General features: G+C 37.8%; 2 protein-coding genes across 2 annotated transcripts; one reads left to right on the forward strand and one right to left on the reverse strand.

The window, feature by feature from the left end:
- The first annotated feature begins 217 nt into the window (after positions 1-217).
- LOC112009371 (uncharacterized) lies at positions 218-22,029 on the forward strand. Its single transcript, XM_065781847.1, has 2 exons — positions 218-1,022; positions 21,706-22,029. Exons 1-2 carry the CDS (start codon positions 331-333, stop codon positions 21,881-21,883), a joined length of 870 nt encoding a protein of 289 aa, XP_065637919.1. The 5' UTR covers positions 218-330; the 3' UTR covers positions 21,884-22,029.
- Positions 22,030-22,563: 534 nt separating this feature from the next.
- LOC112009378 (protein NRT1/ PTR FAMILY 2.7-like) lies at positions 22,564-26,378 on the reverse strand. Its single transcript, XM_065781843.1, is given in 5 exon segments — positions 22,564-23,533; positions 24,591-25,090; positions 25,092-25,130; positions 25,662-25,879; positions 26,103-26,378. Coding segments are annotated over 5 exon segments (1,791 nt in total). The 5' UTR covers positions 26,299-26,378; the 3' UTR covers positions 22,564-22,695.
- Positions 26,379-26,795: the final 417 nt, after the last annotated feature.

Here is a 26,795-nt window from a genome sequence, read left to right on the forward strand (position 1 = left end):
TAAAAATAAAACAACCCATTAACTTTTAAAAGCTAACCCAACCCATCTAACTGGGTTTGAATGAGTCCGTTTTGGTGGCGAACCCAAATTACACTGTCGCTTTTATTTCTAGTCTACTCTTTTCTTGTTTGACAAGAAAGCAGCGTATTTTTTCTCTTATATAAAGCGCAAGTGAAGGACCTTTTCCCTTATTTCATTAAGGTCACTCAAGCCACAAACCACTGTTCCGCTTTCCAAAGATCCATATTCAAGTCCGCAAGAGTCAAACACCTCCGCCGCTGCCAAAATCCCTACCTCCCCAAAGAAAACGTGAAGAACCTTCAGGGCACAATGCACTGGTGGTATACCCTTGACCAATTTAAAGCTTTCCACAATATTGATATCAAGATATATAGACGGTTAGTGATTGACCTGCGTTTAGACCCTAACCAATCCAAGAAAGTTGTAGCCTTTTGGAATTGTCTTGAAAGAATAGGCTATGCCAACTTTGTCTGTGTGATCCAACCTTTACCAGATGAATTGCTCCGTGCACTAGCCAACGAGACAATCACGTGCCTAATCTTGTTGGACCAAGGGTGTCAATTTTATGATGTCGATAAAGATTTGCCGTTAATGCTTAGTCTTACTAAGCCAGCTTTTTCTTTTTGGTTTTTATATCAGAATAGGCAAAAGGTGATAAGCAAGATTAATGCATTCGTCAAGAATGTGTGTGATGTAGCGTTTAGCGATATAGTTCCTCCGCAACCAGTACAATCTTTACAGCTTCAAATTGGATTCATTCAACCCCACCAGTTCTCAAATAGGCATGAAGGTTTCCCTTCATATACGGTTCTTGAAGCCCCTTCAGTTTCAGTCCCACCAAATTTGACCAACTCGATTCAACAATTGGTGCCACCAGCTACTAGTAGAGCTAGACCGTCTCCTTTAGTGCCTAGTTTTCACGCTAAAGATAGAACTTTGTTCGTGACCTTCTCTAAGGGTCATCATGTTTCGAAAGAAGAACTTCAAGACTACATTACAAGGTACTAACAAACACACAGACATGCAATTATGAGTACTACAAATTGCAACCTTTTGTAACTTTTATTGATTCCGTTTCTGTTTCCTTGAATGTAGGAGATTTGGGGACTGTATAGAGTCCATCTACATGAAAGCTCAGCCAGAGATGTGGCCGCCACAGTTTGCAAATGTGTTCGTTCGCTCTTCTTCAGATATTGAGCGTATTCTTGGAGGTAAAGAAACAGTTGATTTCTTAGTTAATGGAAAACAAGTTCGGGGGAGACTCTCTGGCACGAAAAAACAGTAGTTAAGTTGTACTATAGGCAGAGCAGGTCTATTCATTAAAATTTCTCCAATTATAGAGATTCAAATATCATATGCACAGGGTAGTTTTGTTTTTAGCTTTCTTGAACACAATTCAAATTCTTTTTTCTGCTGTATTGACGAAATAGAGGAGAAAAGAAGTTGACAGAAATAGTGAATTTTACAATTTTCTTCCATTAATTTTCTCTGAGACAAGTACATTGAAAATCATGTCTAACAAGCAGTTAATTAGTGCTTCGTTTGTTTGGTAGCATTGGAAAAAATGAGCCAAAGGAAATTCATTAGCTACTTATTGCACTCACAGTTACCCTCACTTATGAGTAAGACCTCTCACAGCGTTGCTTATATAGCACGCAATTCCCATAATCGTTGCATACATTGCAAAGTTGAGGTGCTTCGGAGTGATGTTGGAAATTCTTGGTAATAGAGTGTGACTTGTCCTGAATAATGGAATGCTTCTCTAATGCCTACGACAGCCATATGTAAGGGGGTTTGTTTTAGTTATTTTAAGCCATATAGACTTAAAGAGCGCTGCCACAATCAATCGTAAGGCATTGAACACGTGGTCAAGTGCCATCCGTTGGAGAGGCGTTGGAGACTGATGAGACAGCTTCTGCCAAATAGTATAGAGGATCTGGTTGATGAGAGTGAAAGAGATGGCTGTGGAGGCTAGTATAAAGACTATCGTGGATCTTGCTGGGATTGTGAACTGTGGTCCAATGTGGCGATCTATGGTTAGAGCTTGTAGGACTTTCAACCTCATTAGGACCCCTATAGAGTTGCTAAAAAAAATGCTACTTGACAGTATTGGGCATATTCTAATTAAAGATTTGTGGTCCTCAATTTGTTGCACTGACCACAGCCTCCATGGTTTAGCAATGGAGCTGTTTGAGTTGGTGTCTCCTTTGGTTTTCAATTCTGGGCGATTCAGGAACCTGCTTTGAGTAATGGCATTATCGAGTTTGCTTAGCTCATAATAATGAATCAAATTAAACTTTTCCAGTTTCTCTGAAAAAGCAAATAGTAAAATTATACTTGCGTATTTAGTTTTACTACATGATTTGTTTCTTTTTCTATCGGTACATTCTTTCTAATAATGCTCAACTTTTCACCTTTTTAGCTACCAATCGCACTTGATCCTGTTTAAGGTTCAGAGTGGAATTATATATATATATATATATGTGTGTGTGTGTGTGTGTGTGTGTGTGTGTGTGTGTGTTGCCTGCCTTTCCTTTTTCTTTTTCGATTTCCAATTTTGTTTGGATGTTCACTATTTGGAATGGCAAGCTAGAATTTAATAATAAAAAAAAGATTTACTTGGCAAATGGGTTTTAGCATTATGCATATGCGTGTGTTTAGTGGGCGCCAGGCTAACTTTTCAGTTTCTGTTTTATTTGTGATCTCTTACAATGATTTCTAACTTAGAAAGTTTAAGAATTTATGTCATCAAAATTTTTCCTGAAACTTTTAGTGGGCACTGCAACCACCCTCTCTATTTCCCCAACTTGCTCACTGTAGTAATCCTCACTTTTAGATGAAATTGAGATCATTCTCTTCCTAAAGGCAGCAATGATAACACGATATAAGCTTGTGAAGGGGCTTCCTTGAGGCTTAATATGCCGATAGTAATAATTTCCCAGCAGGAAAATGGCTAAGCTTATGAGAATAAGAGTATCTCCAATGGTTTATGTAAAAGCAAAATATTCTCTATAAAAGAGAATGAGACTGTTAGAAATACTGAATATAATTGTATTGTATTTCTTGATAAAAGAATATACATAAGTGCTTTTATATAGGAGGCATATGTGTGCAGTACAAGTAAATATGTGTGCTATACAAGTAACCTAATTGGGCCTAAAGCCCACAACACTATATACGTTAACAGCCCTCCTCAAACTCAAGGTGGATGTGAGACCAACTTGAGGTTGTCAACCAAAGTATGAAGGCGTCTCTTAGGATGTGACTTGGTGAAGATATCTGCAAGTTGATCTTTAGAGGAGACTGAGATCAGCTAGAGAGCACCATGAACAAGATGAAAACGGATAAAATGACAATCGATCTCGATGTGTTTAGTCCGCTCATGGAAGACATCATTGTGAGCAATATGAATAGCACTCTGGTTGTCACAATAAAGAGAAGTGGCAGAGGATGTAGACACACCTAAGTCTTTGAGAAGCCATCGTAGCCAAAGGAGTTCAGATGTGGTATCAGCAAGGGCACGATATTCTGCTTCAGTACTGGAGCGAGCCACATGAGTATGTTTCTTACTTCGCCAAGAAATCAGAGAAGAACCAAGAAGAAAACAATAACCAGTGGTGGACCTACGATCAGTGGGGTCTCCTGCCCAATCAGCATCAGAAAATGCACAGAGAGTAAGAGGAGACTAAGCAGAGTAGAAAAGACCATGGAAGAGAGTGCCCTTTAGGTATCGAAGAATGCGCAGAACAGCAGCACAGTGAGTCGATCATGGAGCAGACAGATATTGGCTCACCTGGTGAACAACATAGGAAATGTCTGGACGAGTGACAGTGAGATAAACTAAGCTGCCAACCAAGCGCTGTAAAGAGAGGGTTTAGACAATGGTTTCCCCCCTGAGGGAGTCAGATGCGCATTAAGCTCAACTGGAGTGTCAACAGTTTTGCTATCAATGAGTCCAGCGCGAGACAAGAGTTCAGAGGCATATTTGGCTTGAGTAATATAAAGTCCATCTGTAGAATGAGTGATTTCAAGACCCAAGAAGTAGCTGAGATGTCCAAGATCTTTCATCTCAAACTGCTGACTGAGAAAAGTCTTGAGTTCTTGAATGCCACTGAGGTTATCACCAGTTATGATCATATCATCCACATATAAGAGAAGTAAAATAGTGCCTTTGTCAGTGCGACGAAGAAATAAGGCAAAATCATAGTGACTGGCCATGTAACCCAAGTGAGAGATGGTAGAGCTGAATTTGGCAAACCAAGCTCGTGGAGTTTGTTTAAGGCCATAAAGTGCACATCGAAGGTGACAAACCTTGTTTGAGTCAATAGAGAGACCAGGAGGAGGTTGCATATATACTTCTTCACTTAAATCCCCATTAAGGAATGCATTTTTGACATCCATCTAAAAAAGGTCCCATTTACTAGCAGCAGCAACAGCTAAGAGGGCACGAATAGATGAGATACGAGCAACCGGAGCAAAGGTCTCTTCATAATCAATCCGATACTCTTGTGTAAAACCTTTTACAACAAGAGGAGATTTGTAGCACTCAATGGACCAAGCAGAGCGAGTCTTAATCTTGAAGATCCACTTACAACCAACCACAGATTTTCCAGGAGAAAGTGTTACCAAATCCCAAGTATGGTTTTTAGATAATGCATCAAGTTCCTCTTTCATTGCAATCTGCCAAAAAGGGTCAGTGGAAGCCTCACGATGGGTGTGAGGCTCATGTAATGTAGCAAGAGCAGTGTAACAATGATAGTCAAGTAAATGTGCAGGAATAGATCTTACCCTAGTTGAGTGACGAGATGGAATGTCTTGTGCAAGATCTTCAGGCGGAGCAGGAGCAGGAAACCCAAGCTCAGGATTAGGGTTGGGTAGCTCGTCTTCAACTTGTTCATCTTCCACCTGTTCATTAAAGGGTGAACTAGGAAAGGGATCAATGATATCTGGTGGTTGGACAGAGAAGTCTACAGCAACAGAATCAGGAGTAACTACAGGAGGATCAAGAGCAGCTACAAAAGGAATATGTTCCTCATCTGAAAAAAGATCTAAGACAGAGGAGGAAGACAAGGAAGCACTGAAATGAGAGAACTCGACAAAGAGGTGATGATCCCAAAAGACAACATTACGGGAGATACGAAGATGATGAGAGATAGGATCATAACACCTATACCCCTTTTGAGTTTCGCCATAGCCAAGAAAACAACAAAGCCTTGACCAAGGCTCAAGTTTGTTATGCTCATGTGGCTGAAGAAGAATGAAACAAGCAGAACCGAAGGAGTGAAGGTGATGATAGTCTGGAGGTGACCCAAAAAGGCGCTCATATGGAGTTTGATTTTGGATAACAGGACTCGAAATGCGATTAATAGTATGAACGGCATGAAGAGCAGCTTCTCCCTAAAAAGGAGCAGGAACTTTAGCAGAGAGAAAGAGAGCACGAACAGTGTCAAGAATATGATGAAGTTTTTGTTCGGCTCTACCATTTTGCTGAGAGGTACCTGGACAAGTTAGTTGATGAAAAGTGCCATAGGAATGTAAAATAGCTTGGAAAGCATATTGAGTATATTCAAGAGCATTATCAGATTGAAAATTTTGGATGCGTCTGGAAAACTGAGTTTCAATAATTTTTGCAAAATTAGAATATACTTCCAATAATTCAGAACGATGTTTCATATTAAAAATCCAGCTATAGCAAGAGTAATCATCAACAAAGACAACAAAATATCTAGACCCACCAATACTAGAGACAGAGGAAGGCCCCCAAATATAAGAATGAATAAGGTCAAAGATATCAGTGGATATGGATTTACTAGTATTGAAAGGCAAAGCTGGTTGTTTTCCTAACTGACATGAAACACAATCAAAATTTTCTGTAGACACTGAACCTAACAAACCTCTAGAAGCCAATTGTTGTACTCGAGAGGAAGATGCGTGACCAAGTCGAGCACGCCAAAGTGCAAGGGAAGGAGTGGAAGAAACTGCAGCAGCTGTAGCAATAGAAATAGGAGCAACAAGTGGAAGACGAAGGTTGTCCATGGGAAACATACGCTCAACTCTAGGACCGGTCCCAAGCTCCTGTCCCGTCCAAGGATCCTGCACAATGCACCTAGAATAATTAAAGGTAATGCGATAACCTAACTCAGCTAATTGTCTCACAGAAAATAAATTATAAGAAAGGTCAGGAACATTAAAGACTCCAGGAATCAAGAGGTTAGAGGTTGAAACTGAACCTATATTATGACCAGACATTTTGGAACCATTTGTTGTGTGAATATTAAGAGGGTGCGGTGCAGGTTTAAGGTCAGAAAATAAGGACGAGTGAGATGTCATGTGATTACAACAAGCAGAATCCATAAGTCAAGAGGTAGGAGACATATTAGATAAAGCTGAGAGAGAAGAGGAAGAAGATGCATTACCAACCATACGTATGACATTGGCGATGATATTTATAAGGTCAGCTCTGGAAATGGAGAAAGTGGATCCAGAAGACTTAGACTGTGCAGAGGCAGGAGCCATTGGTTGGATATTCTCAATGTTAACAACAGTAGTAGCAGAAATTGAAACAGCTAATTTGTTGCGATAATAGCAAGTTTCAATATTGTGGTCAAAACGTTTGCAAAATGTGTAAAAACGTTTGATAGATTGGCCACGACGATTGTTGCAATAAAAAGAAGATCTGTCCTTATTCTTCATTTAGAGGCAAAATTTGCAAAAACAGACTGCAAAAATGAAATCTACGCGAAAAACTGGGTAAGGAGCACCTGAATTGCAAAAGTCAACTTTGGTCAAAAAGTCAATGGTCAACACTAGTCAAAGTCAACACAGAGTCAACGGTCAACGTTGTCTGGTCAACAGATGACGTCAGCTGACGTGGTGGACGATGATGTCAGCAGATGACGTCACCTAGGGCTAACGTCAGCAAGTGCAGAACTAGCGCGTAGAGGCGCGTGGTGGCGCGTAGAGGCGCGTGAGAAGGTCTGACGGTGCGTGTCAGCGCGTGGAGTGCGTGATCTTGTCTGTAGAATCTTTTGGAGGTGCGTGAAGGCGCGTGCAAGCTTCGATGATGACGAGGTTTCCACGATTGAGTAGATTGGGGCGAGACGATCACTGTGGTACCTGAAAAATACTTGTCGGAGCAAGATGCAAGGCGAAAACGATAAGTGCAGTGGTTTGTGTGATGCGGGACTTCTCAACGACGGTGACTGCAAGTTCGAAACCTAAGGACGACGGTTGAAAGACGACGGAGGTTCTACGGCGAAAGGCTGCAGTAGCGGTTGTGATGGCGAAAGCGATGTTGAGAACAGTGACACCAGTAAAGACAAGACTGCAAAGAAAAAGGTTAGAGCAGTGGCTCTGATACCATGTTAGAAATACTGAATATAATTGTATTATATTTCTTGATAAAAGAATGTACATAGGTGCCTTTATATATTAGGCATATGCGTGCAGTACAAGTAAATATGTGTGCTATATAAGTAACCTAATTGGGCCTAAAGCCCACAACACTATATACGTTAACAGAGACAAAAAAAACTACTCCAATGGATTCTTTATACCTGAATTTTTTTTTTGCTCATGAACAGTCGCTCATCAAGTCTGATGGGCTACTGTTCATTCTTTAGATGCTTTTTTTTCTATTATAATAATTAGGTGTTGAATAAAAAAATGTTGAAAGATATATAATTGTTAAAAAAAGAATAAATAATGAATGAAGAAATAATATTTAAATGAGATAGAGAATGTGATAGAAAATATGTTGGAAAATATATTTGAAAAAATGGGTGCTGGATTTGCTCTAACCACAACACATATGCCGAACCCCACGGCCCAACTAAATCTGTCATCAATATAGACGATTATTGTTGCACTTACCATGGCAGAGGCATATAAAATATTAAAATGACAACACACCAGTTAAAGAAAATTGTTTGATCTTTTGCTTTGTCATATTGATTTGCTCGCATTGCAGCTATAGTAAAGCGTGTACCACCTAGCCAATTGATGCTAGAACGAGACCCATATATAGGACAGCAAATTGGATATTTGTTGGCATTGGGCACAAACTTGAGCCATTTTCACATGTTTGTGGCCTCAACGATTTGAATTTGCTTTCAAGGCTAAAAGCCTAAAGGTAATATGCCCTGCAAGTGTCGGTAGTGTCAGCTTTAGTTACGTATAACTTCAGAACATACTTGGTTAAAAAGTAAATTACTTCAGATTAAGGCTACCATGATGAGGTGGTTAGGATTATCTTTTTCCCATGTAAGCATAGATGCATTTTAACTATCCAATCTGCTAGTCAAAACATTATAACTAAATTTTAGTAGTCTAGAAATGAATGATAACAAATCAAATAAAAGGTAGCCATGGAATTAGATATGGCAAAACGGGCAGGTCGGGTCGGGTTTGAGTTGGGTCAATCGGGTCACGGGTTAAAACAGGTCATGAGTCAAAACAGGTCATTTTTAAATGGGTTAATCGGATTGTGGGTCAATCGGGTCACGGGTCGAGTCGGGTTGCGGGACGGGTCAAGTTGACCCGTATTTTTCAAACAAGTTTTTTTCTGGTTTTTTTTTTTTGGGAAATAGATGCAATTTGTCAATTGTTTTTGAGTTCCTTAACTGTGATTAGATTCTCACTGATAATATTGTTAACACTTACCAATTACCACTAAACACATGATACCTAAATTTGGTGCAACTCTTGTTCTAGCTTTCTAGATATACGGTAGCAAGTAAAGAATGACAAACTATAATAGAGTACATAACATATTAAGTGAAGAAGAATAAGTAAATATTTTATAAGAATTACACCTCAATCTCAATCTACTCAACGTTGGTAGATGTGGCAAAACGGGCGGGTCGGGTCGGGTCAATCAGGTCGCGGGTCAAAATGAGTCACGGGTCAAAATGGGTCATTTTTAAGCGGGTCAAATGGGTTATAGGTCAAACGGGTTGCAAGTCAAACAGGTCGGGTCAGAAAATTTTGACTCGTTTTGCCATGTCTACATGGAATCATGAACAATCAAAAGGGAGTGTGCACGGAGTGTGCAATAGCGAGGGTAATAAGATCTTCTGATAGCAAAAAAAATTAAGAACATTACTAGAAAAGACAAAGAAGAAGAAATCCAGAGGACAGAATAATAACCTAACAAGGAGTCTGCAATGATTGATGTGAGGACTGGAAGTAGACAGGTGGAACCATTAACAATGTTTCCTTTTTGAGTAGCAACAATGCTCTTGAAATGGAACTTTTCAATTAGATATTATACCAATTTTGTTCCCTATCCTCCAGCAGTAAGTGTCAAGCCAATTAGTGTCCCTGGATTTTATTTTTATTTTTATTTTTATTTTTATTTTTGCAGTAAGTTGTGTTGGTACGTACCACATAATTGTGAGTGTAAGAGTGTGAGATCATGGTGTATTTGGTTCTATTATCAAATGTTCTATGAAATATACAAGACAAGAAAATGTTTGCCTCATATAAATTGAACTAAACATAGGAAAATAGATATCAGGAAGATCAACATTTTGCAAATGTTGTTTCTAATACATTTCTCAACTATTTTCATGGCAAACACGCTACACATTTTTTAGCTATAAAGTTGTGAATGATAGACAGACTAATGATCCAGTGATGAAGGGGAAGGTGATCCAACCCCCATGTTTGCTGTGAATATCTGACATTTGTGCTTTTTCTTTGGAGGAGTGTCTCCCTTCTTTGGCATAGCTGAACTCCTGGAATTCATTTGCTGCCATTGTGACCCAAAGATTTTAACAAGTATTATATCTTGTTGTCTGAGTTAAGTAGGCATATGGTGATAATTACAGAACTTGATTGTTGCAATAATCCAAATAAATGGCAATGCAAAAAGGAGAGAATGATAATATCACACAAATAGGGGGTTTTGCAATGTAGTTCACTGTACTTAATAGATTAATCATTGGATAGTGTGGTGTGGTCATAAAGTAGAACTCGTCCCCAGGTGCTAGCAACAAGAGAGAGGATGCTCCATGGAGCATTGCCAGAGGCTCATGCTGCACCGCATACTAGAGTGGCTTAGCGCCACCCCCCCCCCCCCCCCCCCCCCCCCCCCCAAGGCTTGTTGGGAATTCGGACTTACAAACCAATTCGCACTCACACTGCCCTACTTTAGCCGATAGATGAAGTACAACATGACAACTTGGCTCTGATACTGGTCGGTTTTCATATATATTAAATATATACTAAATATATTTAATATATGTTAAATATGTAGTAAATATATTTAATATATACTAAATATCTATTTATAATGTAGTTAAATGTTTATAAAATCAATATTAAATATTAAATAAAATCTATTTATTAATAGGTCCAGTGCGGCAATTTTAATATAAAAATATATGTGTGTGTAGGGGGCAAAAATTACCGATAACAAGCCCGACCCAATGATTAAAGGGCCTTGTTGGAAGAGTATGCCCAATACAACTAATTTAGAAGAGATGGATGGTTAGGGTCAATAGCCCAAGCTTAAGTAGAGATATCTTAGCCAGACTAAAGAAAAGATAAGTAAGACCAAGAATATATTTGAATAAAAAGCTAAGGAATGAATCTTTTATGTTGAAAGATCTTCCTCGGTCAGTTCGAGGAGCCCAAATTACAACACAAATATCCAATAATTACAGTACTCGTTACTTTATCTCTTTCAAGGAACTTCCTCTCAAATGTTTTTCTCTCCCCCTCTTTCATGGGGGGCTTGCTTCTTTATATATAGTAGGAGGAAGTGCATCTTGGCCGTCCACTTGGAGGTCTCTCAAATTTGGCTTTGGATACTTGTCACATCACTGCCTTACTGGTGGTGATAGAGCAGGCTGTGAAAGCTATGTAGGTACTGTTCAGGGGTCACTCTCCATTTAATGTGGCAGGGTGGTTTGGCAGGGAGTATTGAATGTGGAGATGATGGGTGCTTTTCCAAGAAGCTTCCTCCTGCTTTTACTTGCTTTGCCTTACTTCCTTCCTCGGCAATTGCCTTGGGGGCTCTGAAGCTGGACCCCGATCTCTTGAGTAAGGTGTGCTCTTAGGGCTCCTTGGGCAAACCATTCCCTACTTGATTCTTGGTTGCTAGCTATCTCCCTTTGACTAGGCCCAAATCAAGGAACAGTAGGGCCCATCTGACTTCTCGGATGGCCCATCCATTATGTCCTTCTGTCTTCAGGTTACTTCCTCCCACAATATATATGTATGTATATATGTATGTATGTATTTAATCAGTTTGAAATGAGAAGTTCATATATATATATATATGAATGGGTGTGGTGCAATTTTGTGCAATTTTTTTAATTCTGAACTACAAATTGCTCCACGTTGTGCAATTACTTCATTTTGTGGGCGGCTTAGGTGTAGTCATGCGGTCCAAGTGACTTCTTGAAACACCCCTACATACAACTTGATATAAGTTATAACTTGTCAAAATCATATTGACTTGGTCCCTGCATACATATATATATATATATATATATGTATGATGTTTATAATTTTTTTTGGATATGATTTATTTTGACTAATGTATAATAATTGTGAACAATGTTGAGTGCACATGAAAAATAACGTTATTTTAATCATAATTAATTAATGTGTGGAAAAGTTATCTTATAACATTGCAATATTTTCATTTATCAATAACCACTAACTACATTAGAAGTTTGGAAAATAATTTGTAACTATAGAATTTTCCATTTGAAAATTCTAAGCTGGGTTGGAATTATTTATTTATTTATTATATAAAGTACTGAATTGAAACTGGAAAAATAATAAATTAATAAATAAGGAGTTAGAGTTTTGTTTTATACTAAGGAGAGAGGCAAATTAAAAAAAAAACATATAAAATATATATTAAACATAGGTGGACTGAGTTGAATTATCTGAACGTGTGAATTTATCAATGCCCACGCCCGAACCAGTGCGCAGCAAAATGAAAGAAATTAGCAACCCAAGTTCCAAACCAGCCCACTGAATTGGGCCCCTAATTACACTATTGTTTTTAATTTCTTTTTTTCTTTTTGGTAAAAACTATTGTTTTTAATTTCTGGTGTTTATCTTTTTAAGTAGAAATAGGCGACGCCTTTTCTTTCTCTTTTTAAGAGAGTATATAAAGCGCAAGAGAAGGCCTTGTCCCTCACTCAGACCATTATTCCATTATTCAAGAATCAAACAAACTTCTTACCCCCCCTCATAAACCCTTCAACCACAATGGCTTCTCCCCGACCCCGCGGGTATACTCTTGAAGAATTTAAAGCTTTTCACAATATTGATCGCCAAATATATGCTCGGTTAGTGGCTTTCCTGCGTATAGACCGTGATACATCCAATAAAATTTTGGCCTTTTGGAATTATCTTAAAGAAATAGGCTATGGAGACTTTATCAGCACGGTGTTACCTTTATCAGATCAAATGCTCGCTGTATTAGCCATGGAGGCAATGACGTGCCTAATCTACTTGTTAGACGTAGAAGGGTGTCAACCACCTTCTCATGATGTTGATAAAGATTTGCCGTTGATGATTAGTCTTCTGAAGCCAAAATTTTCCTTTCAGCCTCTTTATACGGATAGGAAAAACGTGATGACCAAGATTAAGGAATTCGTCAGGAATGTGTGTGATTTCGCGTTTAGTGTTACAGTTCCAACAACAATTCTATTTTTGAAGCCTCAAAGTGCATTCGTCCAAGCCCAGTTCCACGAACAAGCATGAAGCTTCTTCTGCATATAAGGTTCTTGAAGCCCCTCCTTCAGTTTCAGTCCCACCAAATTTCGCAAGCTCGGTTCAAGTTCAATCTTTGGTGCCACAAGCTACTAGTAGTACTAGCCTGTCTACTTTAGAGCCTAATTTTCACGCTAAAGATGGATCTTTATTCATGAACATCTTTAAGGGTTATCATGTTACAACTTACAAGCGAAGAACTTCAAGAATACATTACAAGGGACCAAAAAACACAGAGACATACAATAAATTGCAATCTTTTGTAACTTTTATTGATTCCCTTCCTGTTTTCTTGAATAATGTAGGAGATATGGGAACTGTATAGAGTCCATTTACATGAAAGCTGATCCAAGGATGTTTGCAAATGAGGTCTTTCACTCTTCTTCAGATATTGAGCGTACTCTTGGAGGTAAAGAAAAAGTGGAATTCTCAGTTAATGGAAAACAAGTTCGGGCGAGAAGCTTGAATTGAAAAAACGTTAGTTAAGTTGTATCATAAGCAGGGCAGTTCTATTCATTTAAATTCTTCCTATTGTAATTGTAGAGATTCAAATACCATGTGCACACAGTAGTTTTGTTTTTAGCTTTCTTGAAGACACAATTTAAGTTCTTTTTTCTTGCTGTATTGAGGAAATAGTAGAGAAAAGAAGTGACCATAAATTTTACATGTTGATATAAATAGTGAATTTTACAATTGTCTTCCATTAATTTTCTTTGAGACAAGCACATTGAAAATCATGTCTAACAGGCAATTAATTAAGTGTTAAGTCCTTTTTATGCCAGGGCAGTTCTGTCTCTGTTGTTTTACATTAATATTTGGGACTTGCAACTTGCAGATGGCATTACAGATTCTTGTGGGAATTTATCCAGTGGGAATTGTAGTTTTGTCTTAAAAGTTATTTTTTAATGCTTTGTTTTACCAATTTGAATTTTTTTTTTTTTGTTGATAAATCTGGTTTCAAACTAAGCTGAATTTTCAGCAGGATATATGTCCTTAGTTGTAAATAATCCTATATATGGAGATTGAAGAGCAGATCAAATAGAGGTGTGACATAAATCATGTTCGTCTCTTACATGTCACTCTTCATTGAAATAGCTAGCCGGGTACACACTGCAGCAGGTGTTGTGCATAACAAACCATAGAGACATGAAGTTTATCTCTCTGCTATTCTCTACAAAATAGAATTTGAGATCTAGGAAAGGAAAAATGTAAAATTGACAACCCAATTATTTGTTTACATAACTGGAATGTAAACTTTTACTAGAAACTCCATCATGGATACAATAGAAATGCATAACAATTATGGCACGCTAGTTATTGCACTCACAGTTAACCCTTACTTATCGATCGGAGATATAATTCTCATTCTCCTTTCCCATATTCTGATGCCTGTAAAACCTAGCACAGAATATATAATAACCAAAGTTGATAATCCCTACCAGAAGTAACATCCAATGAACTCTAGCCTTCTATTATTTATATTATCTGGTAATAATCCTCTAGTCCTCTGAGTTAGACATATCACAATATTGCTTATATCATATGCAATTCCCATAATCATTGCATACATTGCAGTTGATATGCTTTGGAGTGATGTTGGAAATTCTTGGTGGTAGTTTTGACTTGTCCTGTATAATGAAACGCTTCTCCAATACCTACCACAGCCAACTGTCACACCAGCCACAATACTGACATGGGAATGGTGGAATTTGTTTCATCTGTACGCTGTTGTGTTTTAGTTATTGTAAGCCGCTAGACTCAACGAGTGCTGCCGCAACAATGCCTAAGGCATTGAACATGTGGCTAAGTGCTATTGTTGGAGAGGCCTTGGAGACCAATGAGACTGCTTCTGCCAAATAGGATAGAGGATCTGGTCGATGTGAGTGAGAGAGATGGCTGCGGAGACTAATATAAAGAATATCATGCATGGTTCCTGCTGGGATTTTGAAATGCGGTCCAAGGTGGTGATCTAGGGTTAGAGCTTGTAACCTGTAGGACCATCAAGCTCATTAGGACCCCCATAGGGATGCTAAAGAAAATGCTACTTGACAGTATTGGGAATATTCTAATCACAGATTTGAGGTCCTCAGGCTCAGCTTGTTGCGCTGAGCACAGCCTCCATGGTTTGTGAATTTATGTCACCAAAATTTTTACATGAAACTTAATTTTAGTAGGCACTGCAACTACCTTCTCCATTTTCCCAATGTGCTGACTGTAATATTCCTCACTTTTAGCTGATATTGGGATCTTTCTCTTCCTAATGGCAGCAACGATAACACGAGCTAAGCTTGTAAATTAAAGGGGCTTCCATTGGGCTTAATTAACGTGCCGATAGTAATAATTTCCCAATAGGAAAATGGCTAAGCCTATGGCTATGAGAGTAACCACAGCACATATGCTGAACCGTATCTACACTTTGATATTTTTTTCTTTTCTTTTCTTTTCTTTTCTTTTTATTTTTATTTTTATAATTAATTGAGTAATGTCATATCTACAATACTTTTTACAAAAAGTTTTACAATAAATCCTAGGTGGTAATCTATTATTGTTTCTAATTTGGGCATACCATTGATATCATTTTTTTTTTTTACTTATAAGTAATAGATTGTCATCAAGAATTTTTTGTAAAAATTATGTGGACATAGCATAACTCTAAACAATTTCTTTTGAGTAATATTAGGAACACAAAAATTTCACAGCATTTCTAAAATAGCATAACAAAAATAATTTAAATTAAAGACTGTGGTGAGTGGAGAGTAGTGAGCCCACGTTGAGTTGGCATGTTAATTTGGGAATGTTGTGAAATTATTATAACATTTTGTTATGTCTATTGCATTACTAATTTTTTTTAATCTATGACAAATATTTGGAGCCTAACTAATATTGTTATAGATATAGAAATATCTTTATTGATTAATATTTAGGGGTTTTATTTCACTTGCGGCCTTATGAGGCTACTTTTTGGCCTAATGGTAGGATGGGCCCTATTTCACTAGGCTTTTTTTTTTTTTTTTTTTTTTTTTTTTTTTTTTTGCATGAGAAAGAAATTTTATTCACAAGACAAACAGAACTACAAAGAGGGAACAAGAGTGAAGAGACTCTTCCTTAATGATAAGCTCAAAACAGGAAGGGCCGAAACCTACATCGAAAGAACCAAAAACATTATTTACAAATGACCACTTTGCTAGAGAATGAGTTGCTTTATTTGCCCCCCTAGGGATCCAGGTGACTTGAGATCCAGGAATAAGAAACAACAAGTTGAGAATTTCATTGCACATATCTCTAATTCTCCAGGGAACTTGTTTACCAGATGGAGCTAGAGCGTCTACAAAGCCTTTGGAGTCACTCTCCACAATCATAGTAGTTACATTAATACTTTTAGCTAAACTTAAAGCCCATTTAATGGCTTCTGCTTTTGCCTGAAGGGGAGGTTGGAATATACTCTCTTAGCACAAGCAAAAACCACTTCACCTCTCCAATCTCTAGCAACCATTGCAATGGAGGATTTATCATCTTTGAAAGTAGCATCAACATTTATCTTGATTGAATCTCTAGGTGGTTTCTTCCACCTTTGAACTAGATTCGGCAATTGGAAACCCGAATGGGTTGCTAAGGACATTTTGTGCTCTACTATGGACTTATCAACTTTCTGGCATAGCTCAATTGGGTTAGTTTCTTTGCCTTCAAAGATAGCTAGGTTTCTAGCCTTGCAAATAGCTTCACAAATAATAGCCCCAAACAATAAGAATTCATTCCTTTTAACTCTCACAATGTTAGCTTTAGCGGGAGGATTAAGGAGGACCCCAATAAGATGAGAATGAGAGTTTAAGTTTAGATTTTCTAACCTTAGTCCCACTGGGAATTAAACCACACAGCTTTTGTAAAGGGGCAAGAGATAAATAGATGGAGGCTAGATTCATCTGCATCCTTGCAGAAAGGGCAAAGGATATCATCAAAATCATAAAATCTGGCTAAACAATCTTTAGTAGGTAAGCAATTTGTCACAATACGCCATAGGTGCATTTTGAGCCTTTCATGGATTTTTGACTTCCAAAAGAGGCTGCAAATCGCATCTTGGTTTATGGGAGGGCTAATGTTTCTACTTAACCAATAAGCAGACTTGACCGAAAATTCCCATAAGATATTGGAGATCCAAATCCAACAATCTTTTGGAGCAAGTCATGAGAGGGGGATTTTTTTGGATGAGCTGGGATATAGTCTCATCAANGAAAATCTTCTTGAAGGCGGTATACTGCCGAACGCAAGGGTGCTCAGAAGTCAGCTAAGATGAAGCTCTGCCTTCAACACAACATAAATTTGAACAAGCAAGAGTTGCAAACCTCTAGGTTGTGCCTCACAATGAACAACATCCAATGCGCTGTGCGCTCTCTAGAAATTGTGTGTTTTACTGCAATGGTTTAACTCTTCCAACACGAGAGTTTTTTCTAACTTCTCTTTGATTGGGTTTAGGTCCTTGGATCTACTTCCTGAGAAGAACAGAGGCACACCCAGGTATTTTGAGTTTGGGGGAAGTTTTTTTAGACCCCATCAGCTTTTAATTTGATTTTAAAATTGTTGGCTGACTCCCTTAGAAGGAAAAGCCCTAGACTTTTCCACACTGATGACCTGTCCCGACTAGTCACAATATTTCTCCAAACAATTTTTTAGAACATTAAGCTCAGACATTTTAGCTTTACAGAATAGAATTAAATCATCAACATAACAAAGTTTGGAAATAGAGGAGGCATTACCTGAGACTTTAACATCCGATAGCCGCCCAAGAGAGACTTCTCTGTTGATTAGCCACATTAGCACTTCACTACCCAAGATGAAAAGATATGGGGATATGGGATCCCCCTGTTTGATCCCCCGTGATGGTGTGAAGCTTGGGCATTGGCCACCATTGAGCAGAATTGAGAAATGGACAGTAGAGAGGCACTGATGGATCAAACTTGTGAATTTAGCGCTAAACCCAAATGCTTTAAGCACAATGATTAAAAAGTTCCATTCCAAACGGTCATACACTTTTTGAAAATCTAGCTTGACCCCCAGAAAACCTTTCTTTTTTGTGTTTTTTTAAAACTATGCACAACTTCTTGAGTGAGAGCCATATTCTCTGTTATCCAGCAATTTGGCACAAAAGCTACTTGAGCTGGATCCACCATTTTTGATAGGAGGGATCTTAGCCTGTTAACAATGATTTTGGAGATCACCTTATAGCACACATTGCACAGACTAATAGGCCGAAATTGATTAAAATTACATGCTTCCTTTTTCTTTGGAATTAGAGAGATGAAGGTTTGGTTAAACTCTTTAAGCAACCTTCCATCTCTGAAAAAATTTTGAGTGGTTGACACAATTTGATCCCCTATTGTCTCCTAATAGTGTTTGTAGAAAAGTGCTGGAAAACCATCTGGCCCAGGGGCTTTAAGAGACTTCATCTTAAATATAACTTTCCGTATTTCATCTCTTGTTGGCACCTTGCATAGTTCATCGTTTTCACTATTTGTGATGCATGGCTCTATTAAGTTTTCCAAATTTTCCAGAATAATAGGAGAACCAGTTTGATAAAAAGCCTTAGAATTCTCAATAAAATACTTTTGAATATGTTCCCCATCATTTATCCAAGATCCATCCTCCAATTTGATGTCTTGAATACAATTTCTCCTTCTTCTGATCAAAGTTGAGAGATGGAAGAAACGAGTATTCCCATCACCCTTTCCTATCCAAATCTCTCTAGATTTTTGTTTCCATTTTAGATCCTCTCTTACCAACCATTCATCCAATTCTAAACTCAACGAAGCTTCAAGCTCCAAATTTTCTTTTGTGGCCCCTAAACTCTGAATTTGCGCGATCTTTTGCTCCAGTTCTTTAATTCTCTCTCTTGAACTTCCAAAACAGCTCTTATTCCATCTTTTAAGATCTCTCCTAGTTGCATCCAGTTTTTTGGCCAGTTTAAGACTTTGTGGGCCATCTACTCTCGTTTGCCAAGCACTTTTTACTACTTCTTTACTTGATTCATCCCTAGTCCACATAGCCTCAAAACGAAAATGCTTATCAAGATTTGTGTTCTCCATATGGGTATCTAAGAGGATTGGGTTGTGATCAGAACACGCATTGACAAGATGCCGAATGCTTTCCTTAGGGAAGAGAGTCTGCCATTCTTGATCACCTAAACATTGATCTAACCTCTGCCTAATATTTGCGAGACCTTCACATCTATTGGACCAGGTAAAGGACGGACCAATAAAATCTAGATCAATGGCACCCGTATTATTTATAAAATCCCTGAGACTGTTAACTGAGCTTTCCCCTACATGCCGTCCTCCTTTTTCTCCTTTGAGCCCTTGATGCTATTGAAGTCACCCATTACTGCCCAAGGCCCTGAAAAAGATTTTGCCAATTCTTCAACCTTTGCCCAAATTTTTTTCCTTTTGGCTCTCCTAGGAGGACCATATACACAAAATAACATCCATGGAGATCTGTCTGGATCAGAATAGATTAGTGAAGCAATTACATTGCTGTCTGAATAAACTATCTCTAAATCAACACCCATTCTCCAAAACAAGGCTAAACCCCCAGCTCGTCCATTGGCTTCCACATAAAAATAGTCAAAGAAGTTTAAACAGGTTTTGATTCTATTAATTCTAGGTGATTGGATTTTTGTTTCAGATAAGAACACCAAATCCAGGTTTAAAGCTCGTATTAGCTCCTTAAGAGCTCTTACTTTGAATCTCTACCTATACCTCTACAATTCCAGGCTAACAAAAGCATGCTGAGATTGAAAGAAACCACAGCTTGACAACTCAACCAGCCAAGAACAACCAAAGGACCACGACCTAGCACAATCACAACAAAAAGATGGGGAAATATGAATCTTACCAATAAGGGTGTCGATCTACTCACTAGCCGATGAAATTGGGTGATTCCAACAAAACTTAATATATATATATATATATATTGATTTAAGTTAATTGTTGCAATAGTCCAAATCAATGGCAAAGCAAAAAGAAGAGAACAGTAATATCATACAACTTGATTTAAGTTATAACTTGTCAAAATCAATATATATATATATATATTGATTTTTTTTATATAGTTGTTGTATGATATATTTTGATTAATGTATAATAATTGTGATGAATTTCATGAAAACTAATATTATTCTAATCATAATTGATTAGTGAATGGAAAAGGTTAACCTATATAATTGCACTATTGTGCCCTTCAAAAACCCAAAAAGAGAAAAGAAAAGATATATTGCACTCAAAGGTTTGCAAAAGTCGAGTTAGGTTGAGAGGATTTTTCAATCTAATCTACCATGGGTGAGTTGAAGAAATCTCAACCCAATTTATTACAGGGGTTCAACCCAACCTAATCTAACCCACGTGAGTTGGGTTTGATTGTGTTGGACATTTAAAAAAAAAAAAAACTTTTAACTTTGAGCATTAGAACAGCAACAAACAATAGGATTACAAGTGTTTGCTTCTCCTATAGCCTTCTAAAAATTCTAAGCATAACACCACAGACAAATTATTAAACCAACACAAATAATAATACAAAATAGTATTATCCCAACTCGGTTAAGGAAAAAAATAGGATAGCAACATTATTACAACTATTTGCTATCCTTTGCCATTTCAAAATTTTAATCAGTGAAGAGAATGAGTTGAAGCTTTTTAATTTTTTATATAAAGTATGGAGTTTTTTTTTTTTTTTTTTTGGGTGGAGAAAAATATAAAGTACTAAGTTGAAACCAAAAATAGAAAATATAAATAGGGACTTAGAGTTTTGTTTTATATTAGGGAGAGGAGCAAAAGAATAACTAACAAAAACGAAATATGTGGCTCGAGTTGAGTTAAATGGATTTATCAGTCTTCTTACCTAAACCCAACCCAATTTGCAACACAAAAAATAAAAAATAAAAAACAATTTATTTACATTAATGTTTTTATTTATGGTCTTAACTTTTCTTCGTTTGACAAGTAGGCGGTCTCTTTTCTCTCTCTTTCTAAGAGAAGTATATAAAGCCGCAAGAGAAGGCCTTCTTCCAGACTCAGACCATTATTTCATTTTCCAAAGGTCCATATTCAAGTCCCCAAGAATCAAACACCCTTCTTGGCCTCCATGAAAAGGTGAGAAAACCCTTCAACCACAATGTCTTCTCCCTGTAATAACCTTGACGAACTTAAAGCCTTTCACGATATTGATCGCCGAATATATGCTCGGTTAGTGATTGACCTGCGTTTGGAACCTAACCAATCCAAGAAAGTTGTGGCCTTTTGGATTCGTCTTGAAATAAGAGGCGTTGAAGACTTCGTCTTTATGATCCTACCTTTACCAGATCAAAAGCTCCATGCATTAGCACACGAGGCAATGACGTTCCTACACTACTTGTCTCAAGCACCTGCCTATGATGTCGATAAAGATTTGCCGTTGATGCTTAGTCTTGTTGAGCCAAGATTTTCCTTTTGGGATTTTTATCCGGAGAGGGAAAAATTGATAAGCGAGATTGAGGAAATCAAAACGTATTTGTGTGATTTCGCCTTTAGCGATATAGTTCCCACAATGGTACAATCTTCGCGGCCTCAAAGTGGATTCATGCAACCCCAGTTCTCAAACAGGCGTGAAGGTTTCCCTTCATATCAGGTTCTTGAAGCCCCTGCAGTTTCAGTCGCACCAAATTTCTCAAACTCGGTTCAAGTTCAACCTTCGGTGCCTCAAGCTGCTACTAGTAGTACTAGTCTGTCTCCTTTAGTGCCTAGTTTTCACACTACAGGTAGATTTTTGTTAATGAACTTCTCTAAGGGTCATTATGTTACAAGAGAAGAACTTCAAGAATACATTACAAGGTACTAACAAACACACAGACATGCAATAGTAAGTACTATTTATTGCAGCCTTTTGTAACTTTTATTGATTCCCTTTCTGTTTTCTTGAATGTAGGAGATTTGGGAACTGTATAGAGTCCATCTTAATGAAACCTCAGCCAAATATGGCGCCACCGCTGTATGCAAATGTGGTCGTTCGCTCTTCTTCAGATATTCAGCGTATTCTTGGAGGTAAAGAAACAGCGATATTCAAGGTTAATGGAAAACAAGTTTGGGCAAGACGCTTGGATTGAAAAAACGATAGTTAAGTTATACGATAAGCAGAGCAGTTCTATTCATTAAAATTCTTCCTATCGTAGAGGTTCAAATACCATGTGCACACGGTAGTTTTGTTTTTAGCTTTCTTGAACACAATTCAAATTCTTTTTTCTGCTGTATTGAGGAGATAGTGGAGAAAATAAGTGTCCATATATTTTAAATGTTGATAAAAATAGTGAATTTCACGAGTGTGTTCCTTTAATTTCCATTGAGACAAGTACATTGAAAATATTGTCTAATAAGCAATTACATAAGTGGTAAGTCCTTTTTATGTCGGGGGCAGTCCTATCACTGAGGTTTTAGATTTGGGACTTAAACTTGCAAATGGTATTACTGATTCTTGTGGGAGTTTATCCAGTGGGAATTGTAGTCCTTTGTTTTTAAGTCCTTTGTTTTACCAATTTGATTTTCTGGCTTCAAACTAACCTGAATTTTCAATAGGATATATGCCCTTAGTTGTAAATAATCCTATGGAGAACAGATCAAATATATGTATGTGACATAAATCATGTTCCTCTCTTACAAGTCGGGTACACACGCTACAGCAGGTGTTGTGTGTGTCCAGTTATAATTATCATAGCCAGAGGAATGAAGTTTTTACTGCGCTATTCTCTGTTACTGACAAAATAGAATTTGACATGTAGAAAAGGAAAAATGTAAAAATGACAACCCAATTATTTGTTTTACAGAATTGTAAGGTAGATTTTTACCTAAAAACCATCATGGATACAACAGAAATACATAATAATTATGGCACGCTAGTTATTGCACTCACAGTTACCCTCACTTATCGATCGGAGATATAATTCTCATTCTCCTTTCCCACATTCTGATATCTGTAAAACCTAGCACAGATTAGATAATAACCAAAGTTGATAACCCCTACCACAAGTAACATCCAATACACATTGTCTAGCCTTCCATTATTTATATTATCCGGTAACCATCCTGTAGTCCTCTGAGTTAGACCTATCACAGCATTACTCATATAGTATTCAATTCCCATAATCATTCCATACATTGCAGTTGATGTACTTCGGAGTGATGTTGGAAATTCTTGGTAGTAGAGTGTGACCTGTCCTGGATAATGGAATGCTTCTCCTATGCCTACCACAGCCATCTGTGGCACCAGCCACAATACTGACATGGGAATGGTGGAATTTGTTTCATTTGTAGGGTGTTGTGTTTTAGTTATTTTAAGCCGCTTAGACTCAACAAGTGCTGCCACAATCATGCCGAAGGCATTGAACACGTGACCAAGTGCTATCTGTTGGAGAGGCGTAGGAGACTGATGAGACAACTTCTGCCAAATAGGATAGAGGATCCGGTCGATGAGAGTAAGAGAGATGGCTGTGGAGGCTAGTATAAACACTATCATGGATCCTGCTGGGATTTTGAAATGTGGTCCAAGGTGGCGATCCACAGTTAGAGCTTGTAGGACTGTCAAGCTCATTAGGACCCCTATGGGGGTGCTCAAGAAAATGCCACTTGACAGTATTGGGCATATTCTAATCAAAGATTTGAGGTCCTCAACTTGTTGTACTGAGCATAGCCTCCATGGTTTTGCAGTGCAGTTGTCTGAGTTGGTGTCTCCTGCGGTTTTCAATGCTGCGCGGTTTAGGAACCTGCTTTGAGTAATGGCATTATCAAGTTTTCTTAGCACATAATAATTAATCAAAATAAAAAATTTCCCAGTTTTTCTTAAAAAGCAATTAGTATGATTCTTGTGTTCGGAATGTGTGTTTCAACTTTCAAACACTAAACCTTTGTTTTGTGTCCCATTGGTTAGAGGTGAGTCTTTATGTCGGTTTATAAACATAGCATAACTTAAGTGATAACTTGAAAGATGGTTAGGTGTTAGAGTTGGACTTGAGTTGGGTTTAGGCTTATTTGTATCTCTCTTGGGCTGAATCATTTTCTCCTTTCTTTTCCATCTAGCCTAATTATGTTCAGTCCATTGGGACATTTAATGTGCTGCCCGTTGGGCATGCACGCCCGATTCTGTTCAACCCACTGGGGGCATTTCTAGCCCAATTATATTCAACCCGTTGGGGATGCCCAATTTTGTTTAGCCCGTTGGGGGCATTTAATGTGCTGCCCATTGGGCATAATGCATAATGACCGTTGGAGTAGCCCACAAGTCCTCTCCAATCTGAAGAATTTGCTATAAATCACCGTTGGAGCAGCAGCCCATAAGTCCTCTCCAATTTGAAGAAATTGCTATACTTTTAGCTCAATTCTGTTCAGCTCGTTGGGGGCATTTAATGTGCTGCCCGTTGGTCATGCATAATAACCGTTGGAGCAGCCCGTAAGTCCTCTCCAATTGCTATAGTCTAATCCAGTGGGTTATTCGGTCAAGAAAGTCATTCGCGAATAACGCAATTTGCGTGATTCTATAGTTTGTAAGATTTTTTTTTTTACTCTATCTATTTAATTTTTGTCATTGCTAATTTTTAGGGTTTGTATTGTTAAATCAAAACTTGTTTTTTCATAGCTATATTTTCTAACATTTTGTGAATTTTTATTTTTATTTTTATTTTTTTATGGGGTTCTAAGTTTAAATTTTAGATATGTGTATTTAGTGGGCGCCAAGCTAATTTTTCTTTTTTTGTTTTATTTGCTATCTCTTACAACGGTTTTTAACTAAGAAAGTTTGAGATTTTATGTAATTACAATTTTTACCTGAAACTTTCGGTGGGCAATGCAACCACCTTCTCCACTTTCCCAAGTTGCTCACTGTAGTAATCCCCACTTTTTGATGAAATTGGGATCTTTCTTTTCCTAGTCGCAGCAACAATAACACGAGCTAAGCTTGTAAAGGGGCTTCCTTGAGGCTTAATATGTCGATAGTAACGATTTCCCAACAGGAAAATGGTTAAGCCTATGAGAGTAACCACAACACATAGGCCGAACCCCAAGGCCCAACTAAAACTGTCCTCAATATAGACGATTACTGTTGAACCTAACACGGCAGAGGCATACAATATGACCACATACCAGTTAAAGAAAATTGCTTGATCTTCTGCATTGTCAAATTGGTTTGCTCCCATTGCAGCTATAGTAGAGCGTGTACCACCTTGCCCAATTGCTGCTAGAACTATACCCATATATAGGACAGCAAATTGGATTTTTGTTGGCATTGGGCACAAGCTTGGTCCATTTGCACATGTTTGTGGCCTCAGGGGATTTGAGCGCTGCTGTCAAGGCTAAAAGTAGTTTGCCCTGCAAGTGTCGGTAGTTTCAACTTTAGTGAGGAATAATTTCAGAACATTCTTGGTTATTTGAGGGTAAGGCTAACATGATGAGGTGGCTAGAATTATTTGTTTCCCATGTAAGCATAGATGCATTTTAACTATCCAATCTTCTAGTCAAAAAATTATAATTATGAATTAGTAGTCCAGAAATGAATGATAACAAATCAAATAAAATGTAGTGCTGGAATCATGAAAATTCAACAAATATTTTTTTAGTGCACACGCTGTTTACTAGGCTACTACAATAGAGCTTGTTTCGTAATCCGTTTTTCAATTAGAATAAATTTCACAAGGCACCTAGCGAGTTTGTATTTTGTGTTCAAGTAAACTGTTCAGTAGTATCTAATAGTCGCACGCTCTTTATTACACACTGCCATATCGACTGACTGCTACATGGACTGAAACAAGATTTCAAAAGGGAGTATACATAAGAGTGTGCAATAGTGAGTGTAATACGATTTTCCGATACCGTTATAGCTAAAAAGATTAAGTACATTACCAGGAAAGAGAAAGAAGAAGAAATCCAGATGACAGAGTAACAGCCTAACATGGAGTCTGCAATGATTGCTGCTAGGACTGGAAGTAGACTGGTGGAGCCATTAACAATGTTTCCTATTTGAGTAGCGACGATGCCCTTGAAATGGAATTTTTCAATCAGATATACAACCAAGTTCGTTCCCCATCCTCCAGCAGCAAGTGTCAAGCCAATCAGTGTCCCTGGATTTTGGCATATTTGGTTCTGTTCTCAAATGTTCTAAGAAAAATACAAGGCCAGAAATTGGAGACATATTTGTCTCATATAAATTGAACTGAACATGGGAAACAGATACCAGGAAGATCAACATTTTGCAAATGTTGCTCCAAATACATTTCTCAGCTATTTTCGTGACAAACATGCAAACACATTTTTGAGCAATAAAGTTGAGACTGAGAGACAGACCAGTGATAAAGGAGAAGGTGATCCAACCACCACGTTCGCTGTGAGTATCTGACATTTGTGCTTTATCATTGGAGGAGTGTCTCCCCTCTATGGCGTAGCTGGACTCTTGGAATTCATTTGCTGCCATTGTGATACTTAATGTTGCACGTAACAACTTGTTTAGAAGCTTAGATATAATGTCGAAAAGTAGGTCCATATGGGTCCCTACCACTCAACATGTGTGGCTTGGTTTTGTTGATTAAGAAAATTCGTGACACAGAAATTTTAACAAGTATTATATCCTACTGTTGAGTTCAGTAGGCATGAGGTGATGGCAGAACTTGATTGCTGCAATAGTCCAAATCAATGGCAATGCAGAAAAGCAGAGAGTGATAATATCATACAACTCGATGTAAGTTATAGCTTGTCAAAAGTCGCAACCAGTTGATATAGGTGATAGGTCAGTTGTCGTGAGAATCTGATGCTGATTAAAGAAAGGCTATTAATTTATTATTAGTTGGTCCATAGTATCTTTCTATCACTCAAATCAGAATAGCATCGTTGCTTGTTAATGGAAGATATATGCTTCACTAAATTTATTCCAGAGGGAACAGCCTCTATTGAAATTTGTATTGAATTGAAGTGACCTCGAAATGGACAACGATGATTGAAGTGGCAAGCCATGCTGCTTTCGGGAGATTTATTTTTTATTTT

This window comes from Quercus suber, unplaced genomic scaffold (assembly GCF_002906115.3).
Source record: "Quercus suber isolate HL8 unplaced genomic scaffold, Cork oak 2.0 scaffold_280, whole genome shotgun sequence".
In the NCBI taxonomy this organism is placed as follows: domain Eukaryota; kingdom Viridiplantae; phylum Streptophyta; class Magnoliopsida; order Fagales; family Fagaceae; genus Quercus; species Quercus suber.